We start from the raw sequence: 24,737 nt of genomic DNA, 5'->3' as shown, positions 1-24,737 counted from the left end.
CTCGTACCACATGCTCCTCGCAACAGCATCTCCCTGGCAGATTCCCCTGAGGAAGGATCTTTTTTTCTCAGGGACGGGGCACCATCTGGTATCCGCCCCCAGACCTCTGGAACCTCCATGTCTGGCCCTTGGAGAGGGATGCAGAAGATCTAAGTGGCCTACCCCAGCAGTAGTAGACATGATCACTCAAGCCAGAGCTTGTTCACGAATTGGTGTTCTTCCTGAGCCGAAGACACCCAGAGATGCAAAGTCGGGTCACTGCTTTCCTTCCTGCAGGAGAGGCTGGAGTGGCGGGTGTCCACCTCCATCTTGAAGGTATATGAGGCTGCTATATTGGCCCACCACGACGCAGTGGACGGTAAGTCCCTAGGGAAGCATGACCTGATCATCAGGTTCCTCAGCGGCACCCGGAGGCTGAATCCTCCCAGGCCACGCCTCTTCATCTTATGGGATCTCAACACGGCCTTCCTGGGCCTTTGGGAAGCCCCCGTCGAGCCGCTAGAGTCAGTCGAGCTGAAAGCCCTCTCCTTAAAGGAAGCCCTTCTGATTGCACTAAATTCTGTAAAGAGGGTTTGGGACCTGCAAGCGCTCTCTGTCAGCGACACTTGCCTGGAGTTCGGTTTGGCAGATTCTCATGTCAGGACCAACCACGCGCCTCTTCCACATGCGACTCTTGAGCCCACATGGTGTATCGCCACATGTTAAACTCCCTCTGGGCAGGGTACAGCCTCCAAGGGATCTTTCCCCCCTGAAAGAATAGGAAAGGAAAAGAACACATTCCCTGATGCGTATGATAGCGTATGGAGAGAAAAACTTAAGAGATAAAGGGAGAAAATGCTCCCATGCTAGTTACGGTCAGATGTGCTCCAACATTAGCCATATCCAAATCCTGACTGAAAACATCAAAAGCTAAAATCTGTGTAGGTGTGAATTTACTGACTGAGAACTGTGCTGCATTTACTGATTGAACTGTATCGTTTTATTTTCATTTTTTTGCTTATTTTAATAATTTTTATTCTAATTTCTTGTTCTTAATTTGTTTTCAAATGTATTTTTATGTATCTTGTATTTTCTTTATGTACAGCACTTTTATTTACCATTGTGTATGAAATGTGCAATATAAATAAACTTTCCTTGCCTTGCCAAGGCAATTAATGGGATTGAACTCGAACTGGAGAGGACAGCAATTGACATATCGGTCTCTTGTCAGTTTTGCCACAAAAACTAACAAAACAGATTGGCTAAGTAAGACTACTTCAATTTTAGTTGAAGTAGTTCAGCAAAATTGTATGCATCTGTGGTTATTTGGTAGCTTTGATCATATAAAATATCTGCAAGCAATATGCGAACTGTATAATATAAAAGTGTAATAACCAGGATTGACACTGACCCTTTCATGCAGGGCAGTTTCAAAGCATAGGCGAACTAGGCAGTCGCCTAGGGGGTCGCCATAGGTCAGGAGGAGGCACAGGAGAAAACAATCAAGGTGTACACTGCCGGCAAAACGTTTGGAATAATTTTCGGATGGAAATTGGTACTTTATTTCACCAAAGTGACATCCAAATGATCACACCAAACAAAAAGAATGGAGTGCCACAGGGATCAGTTTTAGGGCCTCTGCTTTTCTCCTTATATATGCTTCCCCTGGGAGATATTATCAGGTAATGTGGAATAAGTTTCCACTGTTATGCCAATGATACACAACTTTGTTTCTTCAAAACCTGATGAAATTTCACAATTCTCCAAATTAGCAGAGTGTATCAATGAAATAAAGATTGGATGACCATAAATTTCCTTCTACTCAATTAAAACAAAACACAGGTACTAATTGGTGGCCCAAAAACCTCTAAAAACAAGCCACTAAAAGCCACTTTTACATAATCTTCAACAAATACTCTGTTGCTGAAAAAGTAATTAATACGTTCATGACCTCAAGACTAGATTATTGTAATGCATTACTGGGAGGATGTCCAGCAAGTTTAATAAATAAACCTAAATTGGTTCAAAATAAATCAGGAAGAGTGCTGACTAGAACCAAGAAATATGATCATATTAGCCCCGTTTTATCGTTGTTACATTGGCTACCTGTTAAATTTCATATTAATTTTAAAATTCTGTTCACTACGTACAAAGCTTTGAATGGTTTAGCTCTGTAGTACTTAAGTGACCGTCTCCCACATTATATTCCATCAAGTTTATTACGATCGCAAACTTCTGGCCTGTTAATAATTCCTAGAATATCAAAATACATAAAGGAGGTAGATCCTTTTCATATTTGACTCCTAAACTATGGAATAGTCTCCCCAACACTGTTCGTGATGCAGACACACTCCCTCAGTTTAAGTCTAGACTTAAGGCACATCTATTTAGCCAGGCATACACCTAATTTACACAATTAGGCTGCTTTAGTTTGGTTTGCCGGAACCAGAAAACAGAAACATTGATCATGATCTATAACTCTGCAATAAATTGAATGGCATCTATGCTTATATTATTTTATTCGTTTCCCTGTCTCAACCTCGGGACTTCTATCCTGTGGTCACCAGAACCAGCTGGATTCAGCTCCATTCCAGCTTTGTGTTGGACTGCACTGCTACATGTCTCTGAGTGATGATGACTACATGCAGCCGGTGCCAGCCATACATCACTTCAGTCGATTATGTTGGACTTACAGAGGATGAACAGATGCCAACTCCAACCATATGACAAGGGATACTTCATATGCCATTGTCTGAACCTTGGACGGACCACACCGATCCTCACCGAAATTACCGGCCAGGTTGAACTGCGATGCAACTTCCTGATCTCTGCCTGCATCACCTCAGTCTATTGATGGATTACACTCTTGAAATGGAATACATATACTATCAATTGCCAATAAAACCCTTCATCAGTCAATTAACAAGGAAAATTGCATCAATGTGAACTTCTGCAGTTAATATAGGATGGACTTCAAAGACATTTGTCATTAATCTTACAGTTCATACAAAATCTGTTTAAACACTGTCCCTTAACACTTACTTAGTTTAATAATTTTAAACCATGACTTGTACTATACATAAGTAATATTGGCATTACATTCATGATGTTAGTCAGAGGGGAACTGGCCCCCACAGTGATTATGGTTTCCCCCAAGGTTATTTTATTTCCATTAAGCAATGTCTTATGGAGTTTTGTGTTCCTTGCCACAGTTGCCTTCGGCTTGCTCACTTGGGTTATAAATACAATTATTATTTAATTATTTATGTTTAAACCCAATTAAAAATAGTATTTTATTTAATTACACAATGACTCATTGACATTATAGACATTACAGTTTTATCTTCTGTTAATGCCTGGATTTCTGTAAAGCTGCTTTGAAACGATGTGTGTTGTTAAAGGCGCTATAGAAATAAAATTTACTTGACTGCTGCCACACGATAGGCTGATTAGATAATCACATGAATAAGTAGGTGTACAGTGCTCTATGAGTGTATATACACTCAAAAATATTATAGACTATTTTTAAAGCTGCTTTGAAACGGTGTGTGTTGTGAAAGATGCTATACAAAATAACATTTTGAATAGCCTATTTTTAAAGCTGCACTACATAACTTTGTGCTCTCTAGTGACATCTGTGCTTGAAACCTAAAACTGCAAGCAACTTGCGGATGAAAACTTTACGACTGTTGTGTTTTGGGCTCTGTTACATGTTTTCCTGCATGGACGAATCTCATGATTTGAGATTATCTGTACATCAACTCTAGTTGAAAAATTTATTATTTTTATATACTATTGTACAGCCTCGGAGGATAATGCAAGTAAACTGTAATACTACAATAGTACATCTACGCATTGCTCACAGTAAAACTGAAAATTTCAGGATTCAATAATTATGGGGATGAAATATACTGTATTTTTTATTTTTTTTTTGTAATTAAACATTTTTATTGATTCACCTATATTAACCTCATAAAACAGAACATATTTACAAAGAATCAAATTTAACCCCAACTATTACCCCTCCCCCTCCCACCCTAACCCCAACAACATAACAGTGGTCCCAAATGACAGAGAAACACAAGCAAAAAAACAACAACAAATAAAAACAACAATAAATCACACATCTACAAATGTCAAATGCCCACCCCATTTCTCCACGAACACTTTATACCTCCCTGTTCTTCTAAATGCTCCTTCCTCAAAAGCTGCCACTCTTCCCAACTCCGAGCACCACTCCTGAAAACAGGGCACTCCAGCCAAACTCCAGCCCCTCGAAAAGGTCAGCCTGGCCATCATGACACTGGTTAAGACCCAAGCGTTTGTGTGTCCACTTTCAATGTGAATGACCGCCCCACCACCCAAGATACAGAGTCTGGGGCAAAATGGTACCTGGTAACACATCACACACTAAACTTTTTTTTTTTTTTAAACACACTTTTCCAACATGAAGAGCAGTTGTATGATTTCTCTACAGTATGGATTATCTTGTGCGTTTTCAGGTATTCTGACTGAGTGAAATTTCTTTCACAGTGTGAGCGCTTGTAAGGTTTTTCTCCAGTATGAATTCTCTTGTGTTTTCAGGTTTTCTGACTGAGTGAAATTTCTTTCACAGTGTGAGCGCTTGTAAGGTTTTTCTCCAGTATGAATTCTCTCGTGTTTTTTCAGGTCTTGTGACTGAGTGAAACTCTTTTCACAGTGTGAGCACTTGTAAGGTTTTTCTCCAGTATGAATTCTCTCGTGCCTTTTCAGGTTTTCTGACTGAGTGAAACTCTTTTCACAGTGAGAGCACTTGTAAGGTTTTTCTCCAGTATGAATTCTCTCGTGTGTTTTCAGGTATTGTGACTGAGGGAAACTCTTTTCACAGTGTGAGCACTTGTAAGGTTTTTCTCCAGTATGAATTCTCTTGTGTGTTTTCAGGTTTTGTGACAGAGTGAAACTCTTTTCACAGAGTGAGCACTTGTAAGGTTTTTCACCAGTATGAATTCTCTTGTGTTTTTTCAGGTCTTGTGACTGAGTGAAACTCTTTTCACAGTGTGAGCACTTGTAAGGTTTTTCTCCAGTATGAATTCTCTCGTGCCTTTTCAGGTTTTCTGACTGAGTGAAACTCTTTTCACAGTGTGAGCACTTGTAAGGTTTTTCTCCAGTATGAATTCTCTCATGTTTTTTTAGGTCTTGTGACTGAGTGAAACTCTTTTCACAGTGTGAGCACTTGTAAGGTTTTTCTCCAGTATGAATTCTTTGGTGCTGTTTCATGCTGCCGGCTGTAGTAAAGGTCTTCCCACATTCAAAGCACATATGAGCCCCCACACAGGTATGTATTTTCTGGTGCTTTTTCAAATAGGACAGGTGTGCAAAACGGTTTCCACAAAAATAACACTTGTAAGGCTTCTCATCTGTGTGAGTTTTCAGATGTTTTTTTAGGCTTGAATTCAAAACAAATGTTTTACCACACTTATCACATTTAAATGGTCTCACTCCAGAATGACAGCGGAGATGACCTTTGAGACAAACTGTATATGCAAAACGTTTCCCACATTGATGGCACGTGTAAGGTTTCTCTCCAATATGAATTTTCATGTGTCTATTAAACCAGATCTTATTTGTGAAAATCTTTCCACACTGTGAGCAGGTGAAAGTATTTTTGGCTGCTTTTCTTTTATGCTTTTCTGGTGATAAATTCTTCTTAGTCTTTGAGCAACTCAAAGATTTTTCTCCAGATATAAAATCATGATGTTTCTGACACTGACGTTGGTCCTCCACTTTATTCAGTTCTTGATGGTTCTCTTTCGCTTCCATCAGATCTACAATAAACACAGTAAATAGACAAAAATCAATTAAAGAGGGAGAAATGTAACAACAAATTGAAAATTAATACAATGTAAGAACACAACAAATGTCCAGTATTAATTTGTGATGTTTGCTGGGCAAGAGGTTTTTCTATATTCCATTTATTCTGCCTAATAACTGCATTTAATGATTATAGTCATCAAGGTTTGAAATTCTAAGGAATTTAGGGGGGGAAGATCTGCTTCTGTTAGAGACCTTGAGGAAAGAGGTCTAAAAAGAGCCCAGCCCTTCCTGATTCGTCTCACTCATGGCACAGAGTAATTCCTGTGTAATGACTGGGTCCTTCTTGCAAGAATAATTATTTTAAAAGTTTAATTCAGAGTGTCTCTTAACCTCTTCCCAATCCTGTAAAATTAGCCTAAAACGCCTAATCAAGGCATACCCAAAGTAAATTTAAAGCTGTTCTTGAACCGTTTGGAGTACATGCATGGTTTTGGTCACATTTGAAAGGGGACACTCTGAAGTTTTTTCTCCAGCAGTCAGAATTACTGTAAGTGCTACTGATTTTGAGTAATAGAAGTTTGAACACAATGAAATAGAATTTTCTTTTTCCGCCTGAAATTTTTTTTTGCATACAGATGCCTGCAGATGACTATAACTTGTAGCTATTAGCTTGAGAACACAATGGGATCACAGCATGAATCCTTACCTAGTCCAGGTTCAAATGTTATAACAATATCATAAAAAAATGAATATTTTACACATGTTTTTCTAAGGGTACACCCAGGCGTTTTACAAAAGTGCCTTTTGGATACTCCAAAAGGTCACTTTGGAAACCTAGGACAAAAAGGCTGCAACTTTTGAACGCTTCAACGTACAGTCATAATTGTGGGCTCTAATGAAAGATGACACTTAGAGCTATCATATTCCATATCCAGATCCACTATTAGTTTTGTTGACACAGAGTAACTGATGCATAAACACATTAGAGTGCCTTTTCCCTTCTTGAAACTAAATGTTGTGCATATAAAAGAGTCAAAACTAGTGCTATGGTGGACAATTTGTTTATATAAAAAATACACAACAAACTATTTACATTAATTTTTACATAAAGTATTTACAAACCATTATAAAATTGTACATGTTTCTAGCAACATGCCAGTCATTGTAGCAGTCACATTTGTGTACAAAGCACATAGGCACAACACAGGAGAGTACTTCACTGGTGTCTTTGCATGACACTGCCTGCACTTCAGACGACCAGCGGTGCAAGATTTGGTGATGTGCAACAGCCTGTGATGTGCTCTTCGTGGAGCAGGAGATACGGGTCTGGCTGTGGATTGAGACCCCAACTCTGCCATGCTCCTCAGCAAGGGTCTCTCTGAAAGCCCTCCTCTCTTGATGAGGTGCTGTCCTGCTGCTCCACTTTATGTGGCCGCTTGCTGAGTGGGGGATAATAAATAAATGTAATTTACAAAGCTAGACACAACTTCTCCATCTTTTCTGTATTCTATATATATATATATATATATATATATTAGTTTTTCTTTTCGAGTGTGTAAAAATGTATTATTGTATGTATATTTACTGTAAATACTGTATACTTTGCCAATGTACTATGGAACAAAGAGATGGGCCTACACCTCCCCCATGAATTCAGCACTGTAACAAATAGATGGCCCTACACCTCCCCGCATTGTAACAAATAGACTCTCAAACACAACATATATTCTTATTTTCAACTTATATTTATTGATTTATTTACTATATATATATATATATATATATTTTACAGTAAATATACAAAACATCTATATAGCATGTCAATAGATCTGAAACAAACAATGAACTAAAAACACGCACAAACGGTTCAAACACTCACTGAGGAAACACAGGACAAAGGGTAATTACAAAATGTGTATTCATTATTCAAACTAAAGCTTATTTATGCGGAATATACAGTAATATATGTTATAAACACAAGAAAACACTTACTTGTCCAGAGCCGTGTCTCATCTCTCCATCTGCCTCTGAATCATCTGTATTGTTTTCAAAAATTTCATCTCCAAACTCAGAATTTTGACAATGAATGCCTTCTTATATCACATCCTGGGGTGAAAATCCTGTTTTTCAGCGTCCGTTTCACCATATTTAAATCGCCAAATGTGTAAACAGTTCCAAAGCAGCTCTGCATGCATTTACGCGTGAGGCGCACAGCAGGGGTAAACTCGAGGAAACTTTGCGCACAGGAATAACAGAGCCGTCATCTAATAGTTCCACTAAAGCCGCATATCACTGTTTTCAGAATTTCATTGGCTATACGATGCGTCAGTCATTTCCACTCTTCAATGTAATTGGTTTGATCAGTAAACAAAGGAAAGTGGGTATGCCCTTACACTCGACACAGATGGTGGTTGGGTATTGAAGGCTGTGGACAGGACATGGAAGCTCCTATTGGGTCAAATGAGGTGTCAATCGAAAGGCCAGAGTGCGTGCTTCCATTTTGATACCGGATATAGGAAATGTTTACATCTGAACTGAAGTTATTACCGGTAATATGTGAAAGATTAGGCACAGCTGCCAGGTGCTTTGAAATGATGCAACAAGAGTCTGTGGATATTTATTGATGTAATACTGTGATTTGGACTAAACATTTTACTTGATTTGATCATTTGGACATTTGACAATGAAACAACACCGTTTTTGTCGGGAAGTTATGGCTCAGTGTACAACTATGAGGCATCATAGGTGAGTTGCCTAAATTTTGTTATTGGTTGTTTATATGTTGGTGGTCTGACAAAGATATAGATTGTACCTGCTGTTGTGATTGTATCTTAAAATGGTTTATATCAATAGAAAATCAAGAAATGTAGCTTTCCAAAGATATGTGGCATGTGTACCAATGTAACACACAGCTGTTTTGTTTATCGCATACTTTTATTTTGTACATTTAAGGGCCCGTCCGCGGGCCTAGATTTCCATGGTGTTAAACAGTGATAAAGGTTGGTTAATAATTTTTTTGCCACAACAATTTGGTGTCAGAATAGTGGGATTCCTTGGAAGTGCCTTCTGGACCTGAGAGCAGACTGTGTTTGGCCACCTGGACAGAGAAGTTCCAGCTCTACCTCGTAAGCTTAAGAGAGAGGGACCGACTGCATCAAGGCTAGGAGAAACACCACTGGAATCAAATGAAAACGAACCTGTGGCAACCCAAATATCTCTGATAAGAGACGACAAAACTATTCTCTTTTGGTATAAGAGTGAGTGAACCATAGTGGCTGAGACTGTTTTCGGTGGTGCGAGTACAAGAGGTTCTCGAGCAGAAACTGAGACCTACGAACAGGTCAAGAGGTTTTCTAAACAGAGACGGAGTTCTCGCAAAAATTGTTTAATTAGGTTAGCTAAAACACTGAGCGCTGGAACGTACTGCAGAGAAACGGTTTACTCAAAATCTAATTAACAACACACTAGGGAGTGCACCCTTATCTGATCTTGGGTTAAGAAATCTGTTGGAGACCTCCAACAGATTATTAGACGTGTGTCGAACGGTAAATCCACAGAGAAACAGAAACATCCAAATTTGATACTCCGGTTTTCTGTCAAATGAGAAAAAACTATAGGAGAAAATGTATGCAGGACATAGAGAAACTGATCAAATACCATGATTTCCCCAGGGGAGGGAACACTTAGCATGACTAGACTGAGAGTGGTGCAAGAATCAGTGGAACAGGGCAGCGAGGCACAAAGAGGTTGTTGTGGCTGCGTTCAACATGTGTGTAAAAAATGTGAACAGACAGTGGGCTGTTGGCTTAAGGAAGCAGATAGAAGAGAACGAAAGCAAATACAGAAAGAATTAGTATGTAGGATTGAAAAGTGTAGGGAAAAACTAAAATAAAATGTGTGAAAGATCTGTTTGTGTGTCAGCACCACCAGAACCGACTAATGAAAAGTATGTTTGTGTGTCCCCACATGCAACGGCGATTCTGCCGGCGCCGCCGGCATATAATCATCACTATCCCGTGGCGGAGCTGAAAGCCCTGAAACTGAACCCCGACCTCGACTGCTCTCCGCCCAGAAGACAAGCACCACAAGCAGCTTCTCCCAACTCGGACAGTGAAGGAGACCTGAATGAACTTTTTTCTGAGACCTGAGATTGTGCAAGCGGTGAAAGCAAGTTACATTGAATGGAAGAGCGGGCGGCTGACCTCCACCCTGGCACACGCTGTGCACGCAGAGGAACAGCTGCTGACAAAGAAAGACAAAGTCAAGTCAAAGGGGGAGAAAGATCTTCAGCTGGCAGTTGTGCGACTACAATCTAATGTCAGCGCATCGAAACCGCAGCAGAAATGGGCCGACAAAAAGAAGAGAGGCTACAGAAATCAGCGGAAGTGGAATTGCGGCTTGTGTGAGACTGACGACCATGAGTTCAGAGAATGCACGAAATGCAAACTGTGCAAACAAGAGGGACACTGGGCTACAGACTGTCCGGGGAAGGAAAAGGCAGACTGAAGCAGAGCAGAGAGCAGCAGGGAGGGGGTCAAGCTGAGGGTGATCATCTGCTGGCTACAGAAAAGGGAAGTGAACATTTTTTAACCACACACAAATACAACACGCACACATACACTGATTTACATACTGCTCTCTGCAATGAAGACAACACTTGCAAATCTTTGAGTGTGACTGATGAAGCTTTATGTGATAATGTTTCGGATGAATGTTTGAGGATGTACAAAAGTTCAGGGTTTTTACAAATGCAGAGATATCAAATGTTAGTTGATGGGACATTAGTAGATTTTTTTGGTAGATTCTGGGGCTAGCTATTTTACTATACGACCATGTGACTTGCCATGTGTACCAAAACTGACAGGTTCAGTGCATGAGAGCACTTTGGCCTCGGGTCATTTGATTTCTGAAAAATTCACAGTGCCCTTGGAGTGTGAGACGGAGAAGGGGAGAACATTTAAACATGCGTTTCTGTGTTCAACAGCTTGCCCGGTACATCTAATGGCCAGAGATTTAATGTGTGAATTGAATTTGACCCTTACAGGGGTTCCTTTGGGATTAACATTGAGGAAGAACCACAAATATGTTGTTCTAAATTTGAACCGCAGTGGGCATATGAATGGCGTGTGAAAAATGATGATTGGGCAAAAATTGTCTTGAAATTGGCAAAAGATCGAACAATGTCATTTAACACAGAAAATATGATGCCTGACCAATTGCATTGCACGTCACATGTCGTAATTGAACGGGAACCACAATATGAGGAGGGGTGGTTTAACGGGGTAGGAAATGAGACTGTGAAATTTGATAAGATTTTCTGGACAGAAAATGTGTGTGCGCTCTCAGCTTGCCTGACAGAAAAACAAATGCAGTACTATTTGATAGCAGGAGAAGCTGTGCCACATTTATCAGTGACCAAGTCCAAAGAGCAGCTGTGGACAGATCAGATCTTGTGAGAGAATGCATAAAAGCAACAGATTGGGCTGAAATAAGTGCAGAAGTGAAACACAGCAGAAGTGGAGGAGCATTTATGTCAAAATGTGATTTTGAGATTGAAGTACAGAGAACTGTAACTGCTATTGTGAAGAGTGCGGTGGAGAAAAATTGGAGGGGGGCTACTTCTGTCTCAGACATTCACCCTGCTCTGACAGAAGTACCTCCTAGGCTGTGGGCAAAACACAAATATGATGTGGGTCTAATAAAAGGCTGTGAACCGGTTGTAATCACCCCAAAATCTGATTACAGACCGTGTCAAGCGCAATACCCCCTCAAACGGGAGGCATTGCAGGGTATTATGCCAGTTTTTGACTCCTTATTGAAAGAAGGCATAATTATACCATGTCATGATTCTCCAGTGCGCACTCCAATCTTCCCTGTGAAGAAAATAAGAGATACAAATTCACCGACTGAGTGGCGATTTGTGCAAGATCTTCAGGCTGTAAATTCAGCTGTCATTGCTAGGGCGGCACGTGTACCAAACCCTTACACAATATTGTCACAAATTTCACAAAATGCAATGTATTTTACTGTGGTGTCAAAGAAAAGTCAGTTTTGATTTGCGTTTGATTTTGACAATAAGGGTTATACGTTCACACGGTTGTGCCAGGGGTACGCTGAATCACCGACAATCTATAATGAAGCTCTTCGAAGAAGCCTTGAACCCTTAACACTGACAGCTGGAACGGCTTTGTTACAGTATGTGGATGATTTGTTGATCTGTGCATGTGATGAAGCTATGTGTGTGGCTGACTCTGTGTCCCTTTTGAAGCACTTAGAGGGAGAGGGACACAAAGTCAGTCTTTCAAAATTGCAGTTTGTGAAACAGGAAATAAAGTTTTTGGGACATGTTATCAGACCAAACAGTAAATCCATCTGTGACAAACGTGTACAGGCCATAAAAGATGTGCCAAAACCAATTACGAAAAAACAATTATTGTCATTTTTAGGAATGTGTGCTTATTGTCGTACATTTATTCCTAATTATGCCATTCTTGAACAGGCTTTACGAGCCCTGATGACAGGGAAAGGGCTGAGGTCATGTGACAAGCTTGTTTGGACAAGCGAAGCCGAGGAGGCATTTGCTAACATGAAAGTGCAAATGGCTCTGGCTCCCACTTTGGGCCTGCCAGATGTAAACAAACCGTTTGTTCAGATGGTTGATGAGAAAAATTGGTTTATGACTTCTGTTCTTTTGCAGACTCATGGAGACAGACTGCGACCTGTGGCATATTTTTCAACCAAACTTCATGCAGTAGCAGCCGCCACACTGTTTGAGGTCTGTGGCGGCTGTTGAACTGGCAGTACTGGCATCCAGGGAATTTGTGGGGTATTCTGATTTAAATTTGATGGTTCCACACGCAGTCTACATGATTTTGCAAGAACAGAGAACATCACATTTATCTACAGCCCGATGGCTGAGGTACCACGCAATTTTATTGGACATACCAAACATAACTGTTAAAAGATGCACAACTTTGAATCCTGCCACCCTCCTCCCCACAGAGCAGGATGGCGAGGAACATCACTGTTGTCTGTCAGCGCTTGAACAGGTGTGCACACCGCATCCAGATCTATTAGACACACCATTAGACAATTGTGACAATATCCTCTTTGTGGATGGGTCGCCTTCCAAAGATCCACAAACAGGAAAGAATAAGGTTGGTTATGCGATAACCACTGAATTTGAGCTTTTGGAGGCCATTCTTTTACCAGACAAGGTCACGATTCGCAAATGCGCAGCGCACACTAACGATAACAGTTCAGTCTCAACAGGAAACACACGAGCAGACGCGGCAGCGATGGAGGAAAAAAAGACTATGTGTGCTTTGATATCTGACAATAACCTCGACATTTCTTCTTGTTTACAGAGCATGCAAACTTTTTCCACAGGCGAGGAGAAAAACGGCGGCTGGCTGTAGTTTTAAGGAGAATGTGTGGATGAGCTGTGATGGCATGCCTTGTTTACCCAAACACTTCTTTCCTCATTATGGAAAGTTGATACACGGGTTAGACCATGTATCAAAAGAGGGGATGGTTGCGCAAATGAAAGAATTGTGGTTTACAAAGGGTTTCACGATATTTGCTGAAAATTTTTGCAAAATATGTGTCATTTGTAACACACATAACGTGGCAAGAGGGATAAAAACACCTATAGTATCTCAACCACCAACAGGGGGGCCTTTTGAGTATCTGATGATGGATTTCATCGAGTTAACCCCTTGTGGGAAACAGAAATACTGCCTGGTGATTGTTGACATGTGGTCCAAATGGGTTGAGGCCTTCCCAACCTCGAAACAAGACTCAGCAGAAGTAGCGAAAGCTCTTTTAACCGAGATTGTTCCGAGATTGGGAATTCCAAGAAAAATCAGCTCGGACAATGGGACACACTTTGTCAATGAAGCAATAAAGCAGGTGGGTCAGTTTTTGGGAATTGACATGAGAACACACTGCAGTTACCACGCCGCCAGTGGAGGCGCTATTGAGAGGGAGAATCAAACGATCAAGAACAAATTGGGAATAGGGGGGGGAAACAAAGGCTGCCATCAACAGATCTGTGTGAGAATGACATGTTGAATTATTGCAAAGAAATGTCTTCTCTGTTGTCCAATGTTTGTGTTCAGGTGAAAGCTGCTCAGAGAAAGGTTGCTGAAACCTTCCTTTCAGGCCTGGCGATTTCCTTGTGATTCGTGACCTGAGAAGAAAGAGCTGGAAGATGAAAACTTGGCTGGGACCATTCCAAGTACTACTGATGAATCACACGGCAGTGAAGGTCGCAGAGAGAGCTACATGGGTTAATGCCAACCACTGCAGGAAAATTCCGCCCACATCGCAGGAGAATCAGCAACAGGAAGAGATTGTTCCGAGTGAATGTCAATAAACGCCGAGGTCAAGTTTGAACACCAAGTACCACTATCAGTGGAAGAGCAAGGCCAACCACAGAGAATAACACAGCCTGTGTGCAGAGTGAACCCCATCATGTGTTCACAAGCAGTAATCATCATGAAAAGGTACGAACTGAAAATAATTCAAGAAATATTAGCAACAGACCCCTGCATTCTAGCTGTGTGTGTTTAAGAGGAGCCAGATACAAGAAGAAGGGAGGAGACTGGAAGAGGTAGGCAGCCCTAGTTGTGGAAACAGCTTCCGGCTGGGCACCGTTAATCAGCAAAGCAGATAAGACTCTGAGTGCTTCAAAGACTGAACTCCTTCACACATTCTGGTCACACAGCTGCAGTACTGATCTAGCAAACGGAAGAAATGGAGCGTCCGAGACCACGGCACCCATTCAGAGTGTGTGTGTGTCTGGGTAAGAGTAAGTACATAATGACTTTGCTTGCAGTGACAATTTGTATGATAATACTGCACCTGACCGAGGGCCTGAGAGTGTTATCAACATAAAACCATACCAACTGGACTGAGACAACTGCACCAAACAATACCATCCGACGTGTCAAGAGAAGCGCATTTATGTTCATGGAGCCAACGCGTGGCCTGGAAGGAGAAATCATCACGATTCAGGAAGGAACAAACGTGACTTTCAACTGCAACCGGTTTCAAAAGAACTGTCCGAACTGTGAGGGACGCAGCGAAGAGTATGCACTTTTCTATGTCTGCAGAGATCCAAGTGGGGCGACGTGAAAGCTTACTACTACGACTACAAGAAGGGGAACAACGAAAGATTCAGAGTACAAATGAACCACAGACTCAGCAGCAACAGGGATGGAATGCGAGTGGAGCTGAAACAAGTAAGAATTTCTGATCAAGGCAGGTACTACTGCGGACTGGATAAAGAGGAACTGACTGGTATGAGACGATTGACATTATTGTAGTTGAAGCAGCTCCAACAACGACGACAAAACCTTTTGAGGCAACATTTATTGCTCTGTTTCCCATGGCTTGGATGGGAAACAGAGACACGAGAGAAGTTGTCAAGGGAACAAGGCCTGTGCTCTGGCAATGCTGCAAAAGGAAGAACTGGAGATATCAACGAGCTGCTGGCTTTGTCTGCAAATGTCTCATGCTTGGAAAGCTGTCCCACTGACTGTAGCGGCAGCAAAAGAAACAAAGTGTCTGATTCCACAGCAAATGACTGATGTGCTCAAAGCTGTGATTGATCTGGAGAAAGGAAAGACACCAACAAAGCGACCTGCGGATGACTGTGACCACGTGCAGCAATATAACCACACTGATATAGCGATTCCACCTCTGAGAGTGACGGCGACACAGGGTGACGTGTGCATTTGTCTGAACAATGCGAGATGGTTTAAAGCAGGTTGGTCTGACTGCAGGGTCAGAATCAACGTGAAGGACAGAACAGCGGACAACTGTACAGCCGTCATCAACGACAAAGAAGTCAACTTCACATGCCCATTCAGCAAGCCACATGAAACTTCACCTGCAGCAGTGTGGGTGTGTGGCAACAGGGCATTTCATCGGATGCCAAAGGAATGGTCGGGGTGTTGTTATCCAGGCTTGGTGAATGTGGGTGCATCTGTGTATTTGCCAAACAAGGCACCTGGGGGGGGAAGGGAAAAAATAAATGTTGAAATTTTGCCTGGGGTGTTACCAAAGCACTATGCAGGGTACACATTATATGATCCGTGGACGACGCCTGGAGCAAATGTGGGGTGGTCATTGTTCTTAGGGGTGGGTACAACGGTAACAATTAATAAGATAAATGGGTTAGCATGGACAGTATTAGCAATAGCTAATAGCACAGAAAATGCTTTGACAATGATAAATGATGAAATGAAACAGTTAAGAGATGAGGTAATTCAAAACAGGTTGGTTCTTGATATGTTAACTCCAGATAAAGGGGGAGTTTGCAAAATGTTGGGAATGTCTTGTTGTTTCAATATTCCAGATTACAGCGACAACATCACGAATGTAATTGAACACATGAGAAAAGCCGTACAGGAGCCAGAACATGTTGAGAGTACATGGTTTACTTGGTTTATGAATCTTTGGGGAGGATGGGGGTATTGGCTGATTCAAACTGTGTTACCAATTGCGGTGATAGGACTGTTGATATTTTTATGCTTACCATGCATTATAACGTGTTTCCAGCTCAGTACACAGACTGGTTAAAGCAGGGATTTCTGTTCAATTGGTAAAAAAATGACAGTATATCCAGAGGATGATGAACACAAATATGATGATACAAGTAGCGAGAGCTACTGTGAAATGTGTTAAAATGAGGTATGTGTTTTCTTTCTGAGAATGTTTTGATATGTAAAGAGGGTTATAAGCAGCGGTCATCCGTGTTACGAGATGACGTACAAGGAGAGGGTTGGAAATGAGGGATTTTATTCTACTTTTATTCTTTGTATTTTTATAGCCTGCTGACATAACCAAAATGTTAAATTGATGTGTTTTTCCTACTTAATCTGTGCACTATTTCCTGTTTATACTGAGGTGACTGAGGGTCTGATTTCCATGTCATAAGTGCAGTAACAGTGTTAACTCATTTCGCCAGGCTTCAGATGAAGTATTTACTTGCTTGCTAATACTTAAGGGACTATCCCCACAAAACAAAAAAAACTTTTTTTACTTTTTCCAAATGTTATTTCACAAATGTTTAAGAGAGTGATCATTTATGCGAAAATCAGAGAAGAAGAGTGTAAGTGTGATGATATGACTTAAAATTTGTCTTATTGTTTATTATTGTGATTAAGTAATCTGAATGATAAAAAGCGGGGAATTGTTGTAGAAATTTTAATATTTATTGGTCAGTAACAGTCATTGCAAAGGAATGCCACATGGTCTTCTCATCTGGAGAGGAGGAAAAAAATGTATGTCTGAACCGAGACCGTATTTACGACTGAAAAGCAAAACCGAGACACTTCGTGGTCCTCTGCCCTCTTCAGGTCAGAGGTCATTTAGTACGGTGGGGTATGTTTGGGCTAGTTAGTAGTAAATCAGGGCTAGTAGCCTAGTCCCTGTATCTAAGGAATGTGGGGGGGGGGGATCTGCTTCTGTTAGAGACCTTGGGGAAAGAGGTATAAAAAGAGCCCAGCCCTTCCTGATTCGTCTCACTCATGGCACAGAGTAATTCCTGTGTAATGACTGGGTCCTTCTTGCAAGAATAAATTCTTTTAAAAGACTGTTTGATTCAGAGTGTCTCTTACGCATTGATAAAGGTTGATTAATATTTTTTTGCCACAACAATCTTTAGGGCAGTGAGCCTTTTTTTAGACAACTTTTTTAGATCTTAGGCCACTTGACTTGGATTACGTGCACTTTACATTAAAATTGTTCCTATATACAGTGATAACCATTTATGTTGCCTACTTAAGAAGCCATAACATACACTTGCATACTTCTTCCCAACATTGTTATAATTAATGTTTTGCTAGTTTGGGTTTGTATTGTGTTAATTTGTACTTTTGTGTAAAACGTAATACATAGCTCTCTAATAATTTTAGTGGGGGGAGGGGGGATACTGGAGGGTCTCGCCTAGGGTGTCGAATGGGGTAGGACCAGCACTGACTGTACTGATGAGGTAAAGAGAAGAGAAACATCAATTACAAAGCTTTTTATAATACACATAATCATTAGACTTGTCACAGGATCATCATTTTCACACAGGTCCGGTGTTCACGTTCAAACCGACTAACACCAGTTTTACCGCTGGTTGGATGCTAGGTGGTACTTTGGGGTCATTTTCATTAAGCAATAGCCTACACAATAACACAAGGCAACTTGATTTCAAACTGTACTTTTATATGACATTTTTTTATATACTGTATATAGACACACACACACACACACACACACACACCGATCAGCAACAACATTACAACAACATGCCTAATATTGTTTAGGTCCCCTTCGTGCGGCCAAAACAGTGCCAACTCACAACTGTACAGAGCGGTTATCTGAGATACCATAGAATTTGTCAGTTTGAATCAGTTTGGCCATTTTCTGTTGACCTCTCTCATCAACAAGGCATTTCCATCCACAGAACTGCAACTTACTGTATTTTTTTTTTATTTTTGACACCAAGAGTAAATTCTAGAGACTGTTTTGTGTGAAAATCACAGGAGATCATCAGTTACAGAAATACTCAAACCAGCCCGTCTGGCACCAACAACCATCCATGCTATTATCTAATCAGCCAACCATGTTGAAAAATTCAAATTGCACCACACAAAACAAAAAAGCAAATACATTAACAAATTGGTTAAAAAAAAACACAAGGTCACATGACGTCATGCAAGAAGCAGATGTGTAAAGACGAGCTCTGAGCACTTTGATAAATTTGTAATTAATCTTATGTTATAGTATGGTGAAATTCGATACCCACCCAGTTACACATTTGCTCTTTGAGGTAAAACATGGCAAAGAAGTCAAAATCCTCAGGCTCTGGAGACATTAAAAGACACTTACGTGTTCAAGATGAAAGCCCCGACAAGCCCACAGAAGGTGGACACTATTTGGATGGTGCAGCGGGTGAGATCGTCCAGCGTCAACATCTCGGTGATGCTGACAAAGGTCCTTGCTGACTTGGAGGATCTCGCAGTAATACGTTGATCGATTACGGCGATGGAAAAGTCTCTGAGTGAGTTACAAGACTGGCAGAAGTTAGGAAACGAATCGATTATCTGGAGGCATCAGAGAGGGAATTAACCGCTAATCCTCCCATGAGCAAAGTTGATTTGGAACATATTCTTGAAAAACTTGAAAATCTTGAGAATCGGAATTGCAGGAATAACATCCGAATTGTTGGAATTCCTGAACATGAGGCCCGAGATATGGTGAAATTCCTAGACAAGCTTATCATTTTTACATTTACATTTATGCATTTGGCAGATGCTTTTATCCAAAGCGACTTACAGTGGACCTTTTACAGGGACAATCCCCCCGGAGCAACCTGGAGTTAATGCCTTGCTCAAGGACACAATGGTGGTGGCTGTGGGGATCCAACCAGCGACCTTCTGATAAACAGTTATGTGCCTTAGACCATTACGCCACCACCACTCCAGATTTCCTGAGTTTGCTCGACATAATAAGCCACAAGCTGGAAATTGAGGGAGCTCACAGATTCCGGCTCAGAGATCTGCTGGGGGAGACAGGCCCCGATCGATCCTGGCCAAATTTATGAGATCATCCGATTAAGATCTTGTGTTGCACCAGGCGAGGAGCAAAGGAAACATTTCTTTGAAGAATCATAATATTGTCTTGTTCCTGGACTTTGCGAGTTCGACAAGAGAGAAACATGATCAGTTCAGGGAATGCTGTGAATAGAAGTGAAGGGCGGTCGCAAAGTATTTACATACTTTGCGTCTTTTATACAAACAATGGGTGAATAAACTATTGGGTGTTTCTTATGTAAGTGGATCGACTCACTTTACAGTTACTCTATTGTAGGAGGAAGCTGTGTGCCATTTTTGTTTCTTTTTACATTGACTCCACTTAGCGACTGGAGTTTGTTTTGTGAGTGGCCTTTTCCTTTGCATTGACGGAGAATCACTTTTAGTGATTTATTGAGAACAGACACTACGGATGGCCACAAATATCTACAAGCTCACATGTATTTTCTAAAGCCAACGTACCAAGTCATGGTACATACTTTTATGTGGCCTCCGAGTGAATTGGCTTAACCATCGGGATGCCTGATTTGTTTCTTTTTGTGTTGGTTCCGCCTAGCCGCTGGAGCTTGTTTTGTGGAATAAAACTGCTTTGGGTCATTCGTGAATGATACTGTTTGTTTATTGTGCTTATGCCTTCTGCTGGCTGGGGTTTGTTTTGTGGAGTATTTTTTACGGGATTTTGGAATTATTACGTCATCTGCTGAACTCATAACAGCTGGCTCACTGAACATTCGTCTGTCTGTCTGAGGAAACTAAACAGTTTTATATTGGCTGGAATTTGTTTTGTGGAGGATCACACCTTTGAGACATTTCTGTATGAATCTACACATTCTTTGTGTTCATTCTGCTTATTGTATTGTTTGGGGGGAAGTTCAGGGTTTGATTGTTTCACTAATGGGAAATGTAGTCTGTATAATCTTGTTTTTGACACAAAAAAATTTTTTTCTATTATTATTATCAAAATTTAAAATGTTAATATACGTGTATCTATGGGGCACCACATATAAAAAAGGAAGGTTATTTATTTTCTTAAACGTAAGAAATATGATATAGTGTTTCTTCAAGAATCAATATATTGGTAAATAAACATCTACATTTAAAATGTCTCAAAAAGATTAAAGATAAATTAGGGAGAATAATTATTGTTTTAGAAAACAAGAGGTAAAGCAATGGTTACCTCTAAAGAAAGACATGCAGCCATCATCGCTTTGCATCAAAATGGCCTCACATGCAAGGAAATTGCTGCAAAGTATATTGCACTTGAAAGAACCATTTACCGGATCAGCAAGAACTTCAAGGAGAGAGGTTCAACTGCAGTGAAGAAGGCTTCAGGACAGGCAAGCACCAGGACCATCTCCTCCTGGGGAGTCAGCTATGGAATCATGTCACCACCAGTGCAGAGCTTGCTCAATATTGGCAGCAGGTTGGTGTAAGTGCATCTGCACGCACAAAGAGGCGAAGACTTTTGGACAGTGGACTGGTGTCAAGAAGGGCAGCAAAGAAGCCACTTCCCTCCAAGAAAAACATCAAGGACAGACTGAAATTCTGCTTGGATTGGACAGCAGAAGACTGGTGCAAAGTTATTTCCTCTGATGATGCCCCCTTCCGACTGTTTGGGACATCTGGAAAATCGATAGTCCGGAGAAGAAAAGGTGAATGCTACCATGAGTCCTGTGTCATGCCAAAAGTGAAGCATCCGGAGATCATCCATGTGTGGGGTTGCTTTTCATCCAAGGGAGTGGGCTCTCTCACAATTCTGCCCAAAAACACTGCCATGAATAAAGAATGGTATCAAAATGTCCTGCAAGTGCAACTTCTCCCAACGATCCAGGAGCAATTTGGTGATGATCCGTGAATTTTCCAGCATGATGGAGAACCATATCACAAGGCAAGAGTAATAATTAAGTGGCTTGGAGATCATTACATTGAAATTTTTGATCCGTGCCAGGCAACTCCCCGGATCTTAATCCCATAGTGAACCTGTGGTCAATCCTCAAAAGGCGAGAGGACAAGCAGAAGCCCACAAATTGTGATCAACTCCAAGCACTAATAAGGCAAGAATGGATCGCCATCAGTCAGGATTTGGCTCAGAAGCTGATATCCAGCATGCCAGAGTGAATTACAGAGGTTATGAAGAACAAGGGATTGCCAATAAAATCCCTTAAAATTTATGAAAAGCTTATCATTGTTTTCCAGTATACCATAGAAACATGTGAAAAAAATAATCTACAAATACTGAAGCAGCAAACATTGCTAAACATATAATGTATGTCACTGCCAATACTTTTGGGCATAGCTGTACACACAGACGAAACAGTAGAAAAGCAGAAAAACCTGAAACACGTGGAATAAGCAATATGAAGCAGGCTACAAACACTTGTGCAGCGTGCCATCAGCAACAGGAAGTGGAACCAACAGGAAGTTGACACACCTCAAGTGTAAAGGACCATTCCAGAGTTCTGTTCTCACTTCCAGCATTTTCCAGCACATATACAGGTCTGTGTGTATAGCAGCATTTCTTGTGTCATTCAGAATCCAAGATTTCTAACAGTTACACAACATGTACATTATATTCGGTACCTGCAATAAAACATCTTCTGTCAATGTGCATACTTTGATGCATGTGTAGTGTGATACCTTGGTAAAGAGCCTCTGGCTTTCAATGCTTTATTAAGGTTCATTTATCATGGGTCACAAAGTCTTTTTTAGGCAACTAATCTATTTTAAGGCTATTCTATTTGTTAGGCTATTGTATTGATATTGGATGTTTCATTCATCATGTTTCCACCAATATAAAATTTCACACCAGTGTTTTCCCTTGTACAAAGTAAAACTGGTAACAGTGGCAGCCCTAATAATCATCCTTACTAAACTGCAGTAACACTAACTGGGAACTAGAATAGATTCTTATTAAATCAATTAGAGTGAATATACTGTATAAGAAATCATTTTTATACTTTATAAGTTGTAGTTAAATGTGCTTCGGCTTTTAGTTTTGTTTTTTTTAACAAGAAATACAAAAGTTTATTTATTTGCCATTTCTTTTTTTATTTTATATCTAAATCTAACCAGAGACATAAGGAGCAATCCATAGTCTCACCTATGGACAAGGCCGTCCACATGATGTAATAGAAAACATGACACATCGGACCAGGCGACCTTCTTCCACTGTTTCAAGGTCCACTTCTGTGCAGCCCCATATACAGCAGGGTGTGATGCACCGATATTGTGACACATTCCTCCTGTAACCATCATTCAAAGTTTTCTGTGACTTTTGTAAGTTCAGAACAGATGGGATAGCCTTCGTTGCCCTCACGCATCGATGGTCCTTGGGCGCCCAACAGCCTTTCTCCGATTTGTGGTTTGTCCCTCCTCGGACCACTGTCGGTAGGTACTCACCACTGCTGACCAGGAGCACCCCACAAGTTGTTTCACAGATGCTCTGACTCAGTCGTCTGACCATAACAATTTGGCCCTTGTCAAAATCACTCGCGTCTTTACTCCTGCCTATTTCTCCTGCATTCAACATGTTGAAAACAAGAACTGAATGTTGCTTACCATTTAATCTACCCAAACCTTGACATGTGGCCTTGTTAGGAGATGAATAACAGTATTTATTTAAACTGTGAGTGGTCATAATGTTTTGCTTTTTGTTGTACATATCTGTTAACATCTCAGTAAATGTAGTTTAGTGTTTCATGACCCTTTAAATACAGGTTGTGTTCTTTAATATGGTGAGTCGCCACTTGATATCAATTGAAAAATCTGTCCAGTTGAGAACCTCTGGCTTAGAAATCAAAATAACAAAGTATAACGATAGAAGAATAATAAAGTGTACTTTACTCATTATTTGCAGCTTTCTTTTTCTTAAGATGAGGAAAGCACAAATCATCACTTTTTATTTTCTTTGTTCCCCGCTGCTACACTGTAGATCCAAATACGTGCAGCGCCGCAGGTAAAAAGTAGTGCAAAAAAACACTGTAGTACATGCACCTTTTTAAACTGAGCACTTAAACAAAAATAAAAACAACAGGGAACTGTTTTGAATATAAATGACTTGTAAAATGACAGTTGATTGACATGAAAATATAAATTATTAAAGGAAGAAACATACCTGAGGAAACATAATCATCTACGTCTCCCTGTTGTTCCTCTACTGTGTTCTCTTCTTTTATCTCCTCCAGCTCCACTTCGATCTTCACTGGTGTCATCAGCATCTGCTGTACTCCAGCATTACAGACAGAAGTCAGAGACTCTGTGGAGGTTTGATCATCATCATCTTCATTACTCTGTTGTTCCTCTACTTTTATCTCCTCCTGTTTCACTTCGATCTTCACTGGTATCTGCAGCATCTGCTGTTCTCCAGCGTTACAGACAGAAGTCTGAGACTCTGTGGGGGTTTGATCACCCTGATTACCGTCAGTAGAACAGAGTAAAGTGAGCTGTGAGTCCTGTGTGTCTCTGGATCTCTGTTCAGAGAGTTTGTCCAGCAGTCGCTGTGGTGTGGACTGATCTCTGCCGCTCCACACGGAATCCTGACATTCTGTGGAGGTCCCATCAGTCACACACACTGAAGATTGACAGGAAACCTTTTCCAGCTCCTGACAAACACAACACAATCACATCTGTACCGTTCATCATATCACATCCCTTGAAAGCTTACAATCTCAACATTAAGGATGAAATGAATGTTTAACCTGTAACCTGTCGTCTCTCTCCATCAGTTTTGTCTTCAGTGATGTCACCTCTTTCTTCAGCTGAGAGATTCCTATGATGAAATCATCAATATCCAGCATGGACAGATCAGTTCCTACTGATTTACAGCAGATCAAATCCACCTGCTCTCATGATGAACATCTAAACACAAAAACATCATCATTATAATGGAATGACATTATTATTTAATATTATATTTATAATTATTACTATTATAAATTATAACAGGCTTTATTTAACATATAACATCTTTGAACTACCTGATTTAATTTAATACCCGATCCTTCTAAAAGCTTCAGTATCGGATCAGTTCATCCCTACCTCTAAGCAGCTAGAAACATTTCAGAAAATTATGTCAAGCCTTTAGACAATTAGCTTCTAATAGGAGTTGTACTGAATTGGAGGTGTACCTGTGTATTTACTTTAAGGCCTACCTTCAAAGTCAGTGCCTCTTTGCTTGAAATCATGGGAAAATCAAAAGAAATCAGCCAAGTCTGGTTCATCCTTGGGAGCAATTTCCAAACACATAAAGGTACCACGTTCATCTGTATAAACAATACTACGCAAGTATAAACACAATGGGACCACGTTGCCATCATACCACTCAGGAAGGAGACGCATTCTGTCTCATAGAGATGAACATAGTTTGGTGCAATT

At 40.7% G+C, this 24,737-nt stretch overlaps 2 protein-coding genes across 2 annotated transcripts in view; one reads left to right on the top strand and one right to left on the bottom strand.

Annotated features, from left to right (window-relative positions):
* Window positions 1–24,737, top strand: part of LOC127618543 (zinc finger protein 271-like) — a 123,334-nt gene that overhangs the window by 66,858 nt on the left and 31,739 nt on the right. The gene's annotated exons all lie outside the window — the stretch shown is intronic.
* On the bottom strand, window positions 4,027–24,197 carry LOC127618571 (zinc finger protein ZFP2-like). The gene is made up of 3 exons (XM_052091114.1): window positions 24,062–24,197; window positions 23,479–23,965; window positions 4,027–5,783 (listed from the first exon to the last, which is right to left on the bottom strand). The coding sequence occupies exons 1-3, from the start codon at window positions 24,158–24,160 to the stop codon at window positions 4,507–4,509; spliced, it is 1,863 nt and encodes a 620-aa protein (XP_051947074.1). The 5' UTR covers window positions 24,161–24,197; the 3' UTR covers window positions 4,027–4,506.

This window comes from Xyrauchen texanus, chromosome 25 (assembly GCF_025860055.1).
Source record: "Xyrauchen texanus isolate HMW12.3.18 chromosome 25, RBS_HiC_50CHRs, whole genome shotgun sequence".
Lineage (NCBI taxonomy): Eukaryota > Metazoa > Chordata > Actinopteri > Cypriniformes > Catostomidae > Xyrauchen > Xyrauchen texanus.
This window is presented reverse-complemented; position numbering and strand designations above follow the sequence as displayed.